Genomic DNA, 10000 nt, shown 5'->3' on the forward strand with positions numbered 1-10000 from the left:
TCTCTTGTACATTGAGTGCTGGGATATTATCGCTTACAATGATAAAATATATAAAAAAAAGTCAATTTTCAAAAAGTCACTGGCATGTTACATGGAAGGGCATGCAATAAATCTTGATAAAACTGTAATTCTTTATCAGCCCTGCTCTGGAAAGCTGAACAGAAACCATAAAACAGCGAAACACGATACAGCTTTAGTAATTGTATCTTACTTCAAGTATTTTGTCAACATGTTAAACAGAAGGTGCATGCTTTAATGACGAGATCGCAAATAGAATACAGAAGTTGTGGATATCTTGTAGAAAATTACGATTTTAGTATAGTCTGAATAATTTACACAAAATATCACTTTCAAAACAAGCTTTTTTGTGTGTCGCATTTTACGGCTTTTCGATACAGACAGTAAATTAAAAACTTGCTAAGCAGATGGTAAGTTTTCAGCAAAGATGTCTCTGATAATTATTAGATGTATGTTACACTTTAAATGAGTTATGCAATATAGCAGACGAAAGTTTGCAGGTTATATAATTTCATATGCAAGAAAGAAGACTCCTAGAGTGTCTGTTCTTATGGAGAACCATGTTCTGGCGAATGGCCTCCGAACAAGGCCATATATACGATGCAAGAACTACCTTAAGTCTGATCTTCAAAAAGATAATATGAATGTAGAAAGTTCGGAAATTAGTGCAACTGATAGGAGATCGCTGAGAAAAAACACACAAACACACACACATATATATATATATTAAATATTTTTCCTATATTAGAGCAAATTTGGCTTACAGCTGTTTCCAGTATAGATTATAGGTACGCTACAGAAAGGTTTATATATATATATATATATACATACATACATAAAGTGAAATATATGTATATATACTAAAGGTAAGCAGAGTTAGCGGCTTGCAGTAGCCAACTAAAGAATAACAATGTCCGTATTTACTATCGGTATCAATAGTTACCTATGCTACCCCTGGGCATGGGTATGCAGGCACAGTATGCTTGTAGGGTACAGGTAACAATAGAAATAACAAAAGGTTATCAGGAATCAAGTTTAAATAATAAAAAAATGGAGAAAACTTTTGATCAACAAAGAAATTGGACCACGTCTGTAGATTGTTTTTAAATACAAAAGATGTCGCTTTGTATTAAAAATAAATAATCAGGTGCAGGAGTGGCTGTGTGGTAAGTAGCTTGCTTCCCAACCGCATGGTTCCGGGTTCAGTCCCACTGCGTGGCATCTTGGGCAAATGTCTTCTGCTATAGCCCCGGGCCGACCAATGTCTTGTGGGTGGATTTGGTAGACGGAAACTGAAAGAAGCCTGTAGTATATATTATATATATATATATGTGTGTGTGTGTGTTTGTGTGTCTGTGTTTGTCCCCCTATCATTGCTTGACAACCGATGCTGGTTTGTTTACGTCCCCGTCACTTAGCGGTTCGGCAAAAGAGACCGATAGATAAGTACTGGGCTTACAAAGAATAAGTCCCGGGGTCTATTTGCTCGACTAAAGGCAGTGCTCCAGCATGGCCGCAGTCAAATGACTGAAACAAGTAAAAAAAAAAAAAAATCAACCGATGTTAGGCAATTTTTTTGTTGATCAAAAGTTTTCTCCATTTTCTGATTATTTAAATTATGTGTGTGTGTGTGGTGTGTGTGTGTGTGTGTGTGTTGTGTGTGTGTGTGTGTGTGTGTGTGTGTATACCAGTTGAATAAAGTTAAAACACGGTGTGGTTTACACGGGTTTATTATGGTAGTTTAACATTCTGGAATGTTCGCACAGGAGATTCCGGCACGAATGTCAAGCAGCACAGCATGTCGTTTCCGAATTTCTGGCTGAGTGAATTGCATCATAGACCTGTTTTTCTCACAGATGATGCCCAACTGACCCTACTATACTGTGTAGTTGACAAAACGAAAAACAAACAATGCGCATGGGCGAAATGAAAAATATAAAATGGCGACAATTTACCCATCACAGACTCTGTGTGTGTGTATGTGTGTGTGTGTGTGTGTGTGTGTGTGTGTGTGTGGTGTGTGTGTGTCCATATATATATATTTATATATATGGGACTCATGCATATATATATGCGTTTATGTGTATACACATACACATAAAGAAAGAGAAAAAGAAAAAGGAGGAGCGTATTCTGCTGAGGAGCGTATATCGGAGTGGGGGGGGGCAACCTCACCACACAAAATATATTTTCTCTGATTCTAATATTTGAATTTCCTCTCGATACAGGAAACTACATCCTGGGAAAACTACTCTTTACGAAAATAATAATAATGATAATAATAATAGCAACAACAACAACTACTAAATGTACTGCTTTGAGCGGCGCTAGATAACTAAAAGAGTGTACTCGGACGGGGGTGGGGGCTACGTGTACTTTTGAGCTCTACGGCATTCACTGCGTAACTTCCCTCAAACAGATTTAATTGTTTTGTAATCTTTCATCTTTTACTTGTTTCAATCATTTGACTGGGGTCGTGCTGGGTATTCTGCTGAAGGGGTTTTAGACGAATATACCGGACTCGCTACTTGGTTTTCAAAACGTAGCCCTTATTCTATCGATTTCTTATTCCCGTAATATAGCGGTTCGGCAAAAGAGACCGTTAGAATAAGTACTAGGCTTACAAAGAATAAGTCCTGGGGTCGATTTGCTCGACTAAAGGCAGTGCTCCAGCATGGCCGCAGTCAAATGCCTGAAACAAATAAAAGAATATCTATCTATTTCTCTTTCTCTCTCTCTCCCTACACACACACACACACATATATATATATATATACATACATACATATATCTGCTCACGCTGCTGCACTTGCCCCTTCCTCTCCGACACCAACATCCTTACTGTCACCCATCATCGTCCCTATCATATCACCGACTTCTTTACTTGCACTTCCATTTACTGCATCTCCTGCTGTTTCTGCTCTTTTCTGTACATCAGTGAAACGGGACGCCGTTTGGCTGACCGGTTCGTGGAACATGTCCGAGACATCAGACTCAGCAATGACACCCCTGTCTCACGTCATTTCCACTCAACCGGTCACCTGTCTGTTCGGATTGACTTTGCACAGGGGCCTTTTTTACTCCCGCCCTCGCCGTAAAACAGGAATTAATCTTTTCCCTTCGCTCGTTTGCTTCAAATGGGCTCAACTCCCTTCTTCTTTTCATCTGACACCTACTTCCTCTCTTCACTCCTACCCACCCTTTCTCTTCATTGATACCACCTCCACCCCGCCACATCCCACTCCCACATACCCCACCTACTCCCACACCTACATCCCACCTCAGTGTTTTCGTATAATCACAATTTAGGTCAGTTGAAATATGTTTGTCACATATTTCAACTGCTAAAGGCAAATACACTGCAGATAATGTGGTCATATGTAAACACTGATTTTGCGCCATTACTTCGTTATTTTTCTCGATCGGACAAATCAGTCAACGCAAATCAGTCAACGTGTTGGCTGGATTATATATAAAGCTCAAGCCTTTATTAAGTTCGTTCAGAGTTGTCTCTCTCAGGTATATCTCATTGACAAGAGTCAATAAACTCGAAACATCGATGTCTGAGATTCTCGAGAGATGGCGCCACTGAAGGAACTGGATGTTTTCACACTTTTTTTTACCATAAGAGTGATCTTTTTCTCCACGTTAACTGCTTTTGGCAGTTGAAATATGTGATAGATATATTTCAACTAACCTAAATTGTGATCATACGTAACACTGCTTTGCGCCATTACTTCCTTATATATATATATATATATATATATATATATATATATATATATATATATATATATATATATATATATATATTATGTATGTATTTGGGTTGTGTGTATGTATATAATTAAGAGAAATAACCTCTATTAAGTAATCCAATTGATGGCGAAAGATATCTATACTAAATCATATAGAAAAAATTTTAATATATTATAATAAATATTATTCTAAAAATCATAGATAATATCTTTCACTATCATGTGAATTGCTTATTAGAGGTTATTTCTCTTAATTAATATATACATATTTATATATTGTGAAACTTGATTTAGAATTACTAAATTGAATTTTCCCTTGTAAGTTTGGAATTTTATATTCCCTACTATTATATATGTGTGTGTGGTGTGTTGTATATATAATGTATATATATATATATATTATAATATCTATATATATATATATATTATATATATATATATATACATAATATATATATATATATACTACTACTACTACTACTACTACTACTTTAATTGAGGTAAAAAGAAGTCAAAATTTCTCTTTCACATGATTCTATAAACGACCGTAATTTATTTCCGAATACATAATATGAAGCTACGTAATTTATCAAATGAAATTAGTGCTTATTCTCTTCTTCAGAGATATTAATTTGAATTATAATTAATTTATGAGATAAACTTGCAATGCAGGATGAATTTTCACGGGGCGTGTCGACAGCTGGGCAAATACGTAAAATATTGTCGGAATTGCATAAATTAATATGTAATATAAAATACATTGAGTTCGTTCACTGAAACATACATAACTTCTCATTTTTCAGTTACTCGATACTATGCTAGTCAGGTTTCAGTATGAGGTGTTGATGAGATAATCGCTTGGCTTCTACTTATACTCTCAAATGGTGTATGTGTGAGTGAGTAAGTGTGAGTGTGTGTGTGTGTGTGTGTGTACGTGTGTGAGTGTGTATACTTCTGCACAGATTCTTTCTGTCTGCCAAATATTTGTCGGAATTACTTAACTTCATACGTGATATAAAATACATTAATTTCGTTCACCGAAACGCACGTAACATTAATTTGACTTCTCAGTTGAATGTCCTTTTGATATGCGTGCCTTCTATTGGTAAAGTGGTCCTTTTAAATCAAATGAAGTGTAACTCATCGTCCTTCGGTCATTCGAACACTATGCTAGTCAGGTTCCAACATGAGGTGTTGATGAGGTAACCTCCTCGCTTCTACTTCTACTCTCAAATGACGCGCGCGCGCGTGTGTGTGTGTGTGTGTGTACATGCACACATTGCTTCAAGTCGTAATGTCCTGGTTCGGAAGTTTCAAGGCCATGAGATGTGTGAAACTACATCCGTATCATTATTGCCTGTTTTGACCTGACACAGTGTCACCTGAGAAAGGAAAAGGCTAGGGGAGTCAACCACGACAGCAAATCAAAGTGTGGAGCACTCTGAGTGTCCAGTGCCCTCTCTGACACCCTTTCCGGCAACAACTGGGTCGGTGGGGCTCTTTAGCCTTGTAAGGCCATTACCCTGAGAGCAGGCCACTCCAGAGTAAACCCCCAAAACTGAAAAGTGGAGTGGCATCGGACTGTGCGATCTAAATCTCGCTTAAAAACTGCTAAACGTAAGAAAGAAGAACAGCCACAAAGCATCAAAAATCGGTCTACAAGGTCACTTAAGGGCGTGACACTCACCTTCGTGATATGCATGTATGTATGTATGTATGTCTGATATGTGTATGTGTATGTATGTATGTATGTATGTATGTATGATGTGTGTATATGCATGTATGTATGTGATGTGCGTGTGTGTGTGAGTTGTGTGTGAATTTGATTTCCATGTATAGCTATAAAAACATTCAATACCTTTCTTTCAGCGGTCACGTCTTTATGAACTTTTTAGAAAGAAGGCATATAATACACATACCACACACACCTATATATACATACATACATATATATATATATATATATATACTATACATATATATATTACATATATATATATACATATATATATATATACATATATATATATATACATATATATATACATATAATATATTACATATATATATTACATATATATATATACATATATATATACATATATATATTATACCTATATTATATACATAATATATACATATAATATACACATTAATATACTATATATATACATACATATATATACATATATATATATACATATACATATATATACATATATATATATCATATATTAACATATAATATATACATTACATATATATACCTATAATTATATAATATATATACATATATATATATACATATATATACTATATATATATACATATACTATATATACATATATATATATATACATATATATACATATATATATATATAATATATATATATACATATATATATGCATAAATATATATATACATATATACATATATTTATATACATATATACATACATATATATATATATATATATATATATACATATATAATATATATATACATATATCATATATATATATATATACATATATACTATATACCTATATACAATATATATATAATATATACATATATATATATATACATATATACAATATATCATTAAATACATATATACATATATATATATATATATAGATATATATATATATATATACATACTACACAATAAGCCAGGAACATTATATATGTATATAAATTTTGCAGATTTAAGTTGCTTGGCAACGGTTATCAATTGTTAAAACACGTGGTGAAAATCGCCGTCTATAATACGTACTTTGAACCGGTCGCGAATATTGTGTGGGTATGGGTGTGTCTCTATTGTGTGTGCCTATGTGAAAGTGCTTGTATACGTCTGTGCCTGTGTACATGAAATCGATGATGGCTAAGTGATTAACCAGCATGAGGTCTCGCGTTCGATTCCACCTCCTGGTGTCTTAGGGCGTGGCAGTATTCTTTTTTTTCTTTTTACACACAGGCGCAGGTGTGGCTGTGCGGTAAGAAGCCTGCTTCTCAAAACACATGGTTCCGGGTTCAGTCACACTGCGTGGTACTTTGGATAAGTGCCTTCTATTATGGCCTCGGACCGACCAAAGCCTTGTGAGTGGATTTGGTAGACGGAAACTGAAACAAGTCCGTCATGTGTGTATGCGTTTGTGTGTGCGTGTGTGTGTGCATGCGTGCGTGCGTGTGCAGAAGCTCGCTGTGTATATATATATATATTCTGTGACCGCGTGTGTACCGTTGGCGATTTTTTTTTCTGTCTTCCCTTCTCTGGATCTTTCCTTCTCCTATGTTTCCGACGAAGAGCTCCGCTCGAACGTTAAACCCTCCTTCTTTCCTTCTTTCCTGAGCGTCCAATAATACTAATTTTGTTCCACGTCCTCGCGTTGTTGTGTTTTTTTGTGCTTCTTGTTGGATTAACTATATATATATATATATATATATATATATATATATATATATATATATTATATACGCACGGTGAGTTTCTCTCAAATTTCGTCCACCAAATCCACTCAAAGCTTTAGTCAGCCCGAGGTTATGGTGGACGGCACTAGTGCATGATGCCACGCAGTGGGACTGAACCCGGAACCGTGTGGTTAGGAAGCAAATTTCTTACCACAGATACAAGCCATAGACACACGGCCTCAAATGTAGGGCGAAGTGACAGGACACAGGTAATTAATTATACAAACCTCAGTACTTTATGATCTTCCACCCCGAAGATGAATAAAAAATTAAACGTGCATGAATGAGATTCGAATTCAAGCCATAAATGACGGTTTTGTGAAATACGGAAAGATTCCCGCCAATCCAGCATTGATACCGGATGGCTGCCGTATGATTAAAATTTCCGGATATCTGATAATGACTGTTTAAAACACCGCAGCACCCTACACACTTCCATAAGAATAGTATCTATTAATAAGTTTTATCATTGATAGTCTGAATGATAGTACAAATGAGAGAAATAGTAAGAAATAAAAGTATAATTTAAGTGAAGAACAAGTTTTGTTAACCTAATAAAATACAGATATAATAAATGCCATAAAATAAAATACTTTTTCGTACAACGATCCGTTTTACACAGAAATTTTCTTTCTTCTAATAACAATTAATTAACACAAATTAGAACGAATTGTGATCTTTTCGGTTGAACGCAGTTTTTTAACATAATTTCTAGGTAACTAAAAATTTTTAAACTTCGTATACTGGTAGAATGTGTTTAACAAAATCTTTTTCTCTTGGTTTATTGAGAAAATTCTATGTTTGTAAGATATTTGTTGTTTTTTTTTCTTCAATTTCTGCAATTTCAGCCAATCACTGACGTCTATTGAGGTAAAAAAAAACATTTTGTTCGGTATGAATATGTCCCTCGTTTAAGAAACAGATTGGGTTTATTTACATTTCTGAAGAAAAAATATACCCTTCCCCATCCATAACCCTAACCCTAACTAACACTAACCCTAAAAGAGATTGAAATGCAATAGATCGATACTAGGGTCATAATTATGGGTGACAATTTCATATGACACTGCGGTATGAATATGTCCCTCGTTTAAGAAACAGATTGGGTTTATTTACATTTCTGAAGAAAAAAATATACCCTTCCCCATCCATAACCCTAACCCTAACTAACACTAACCCTAAAAGAGATTGAAATGCAATAGATCGATACTAGGGTCATAATTATGGGTGACAATTTCATATGACACTGCTAGAAAAAACTGCCGTTCAAACCGAAAAGATCCCAGAAATTTTCTTTCTTCTAATAACAATTAATTAACACAAATTAGAACGAATTGTCTTGTCTCTAATTAACACGTTTTTTTTTATTTGTTTATTTTTTATGGAGGAGGCGACGAGTACCGGTTGCTAGAGACTTCCGGTTGATTGTCAGATAAGACAAAGAGAAAGAGAGAGAGGTGGGGTTTACCGTGATAATATATTTAGATCGCGTTATATAAAGACAAACAAGCACAAACAGATAAACATCGCAATCAGCCTGAAAGCTTCAATCAATGAAATTGTAAATAATTTTATTACCTACCGATAAAGACTATCTTCAATAAACTCACTGCAACAGGGACCATAGATATACATGCGGCTATGAACTGCGTTACCTGAAAAAATCCCTTTTCGCTTAGATTCAACAACACGGTATCAACGTCCACGGCCATTTTTCGTAAAGAGATTCGTGCGTCTCGTTAAGAGTTCTCGTGTCTTTGTTTCGAATTTTCTTATAATCCTTGCTGTTGTTGCTGTTGCTGTTGTTGTTACCTGGTGCTGTCAGCAGTTGGACTCCTTCCTCCGTGCTGCTCGTCTCTCGTTCTCGTTTCTATTTGTTTATTTATCCTCTTTTTTTGTTTTTTATCAGTTTCGGTTTCGCGGGAGGCGGTATTTTTAAGATCCCATTTTGCCGTTCATGTCGCAATTGAGAATATTTTTTTTCTTGTAGCTGTTCGTGTTGTTGTCTCTGTTGTCTCTTGTTGTTGTTGTTGTTGTTGTTACCCGTTGGACTCGTTCCTGCCTGCTGCTCGTTTCTTATTTATTAGTTTTAGTTTTCAGGGGGGCGGGGCTTTTAAGATCCTATTTTGTTATTTTAGCAATTGAAACCACATCTCTCACGGCTCTACATGTTATTCCCGCTGCTGTTGTTGTTCTTGTTGCTGTGGCTGGTGGTGGTGATGGTGAGAGTGGCGGTGGAGTGATGGTAATGGTACTACCGACTGTTGCTTTGTTGTTATAATGATAATAATAATAATAATAATATTAATAATATTAATACTAATAATGATTATAATTATAATAACAATAATTATAATTATAATTATTATTAATGATGATGAGGACGCCGGCCCAGACTGTTGTAGTTCAAATTCCGCCGAGGTCGACTTTGCCTTTCATCCTTTCGGGGTCGATAAATTAAGTACCAGTTATGCACTGGGGTCGATGTAATTGACTTAATACCTATGTCTGTCCTTGTTTATCCCCTCTATGTTTAGTCCCTTGTGGGTAATAAAGAAATAGGTATTGTGCTGGTCGTGGTGGATGTGGAAGTGATTCTGTTGGCTTTACCGTTTTTGTTGCTGTTGTTGTTGTGGTGGTGGTGGTGGTGGTGGTGGTGGTTGTGATGATGGTTTTTGCCGTTGTTCTTACTGCTGTTCTTTAAGATGTCCACGACGACGATGATGATGATGATAGCAATGATGATG

At 35.4% G+C, this 10000-nt stretch overlaps 1 protein-coding gene and 1 long non-coding RNA gene across 3 annotated transcripts in view; one reads left to right on the forward strand and one right to left on the reverse strand.

Annotated features, from left to right (window-relative positions):
* Nucleotides 1-4714, forward strand: part of LOC118765294 — a 19377-nt gene extending 14663 nt beyond the window's left edge. The window contains exon 3 of the long non-coding RNA XR_005001132.1: nt 4688-4714. This is a non-coding gene — a long non-coding RNA (uncharacterized LOC118765294). The remainder of the gene's footprint in view (nt 1-4687) is intronic.
* LOC115217435 (organic cation transporter protein-like) overlaps nt 1-9632 on the reverse strand; it is a 64438-nt gene extending 54806 nt beyond the window's left edge. The window contains exons 1-2 of one of the 2 annotated variants that reach the window (XM_036507024.1): nt 9574-9632; nt 8836-9520 (exon numbers count right to left, since the gene is read on the reverse strand). In XM_036507024.1, coding sequence (XP_036362917.1) covers nt 8836-8965 — 130 coding nt within the window. In that variant the 5' untranslated portion in view covers nt 8966-9520; nt 9574-9632. Of the gene's footprint in view, nt 1-8835 lie in introns of both variants that reach the window. The other variant, XM_036507023.1, reaches the window with a different exon arrangement.
* Nucleotides 9633-10000: the final 368 nt, after the last annotated feature.

The sequence above is a fragment of the Octopus sinensis genome, linkage group LG11, assembly GCF_006345805.1.
Source record: "Octopus sinensis linkage group LG11, ASM634580v1, whole genome shotgun sequence".
Taxonomy (NCBI): Eukaryota; Metazoa; Mollusca; class Cephalopoda; order Octopoda; family Octopodidae; genus Octopus; species Octopus sinensis.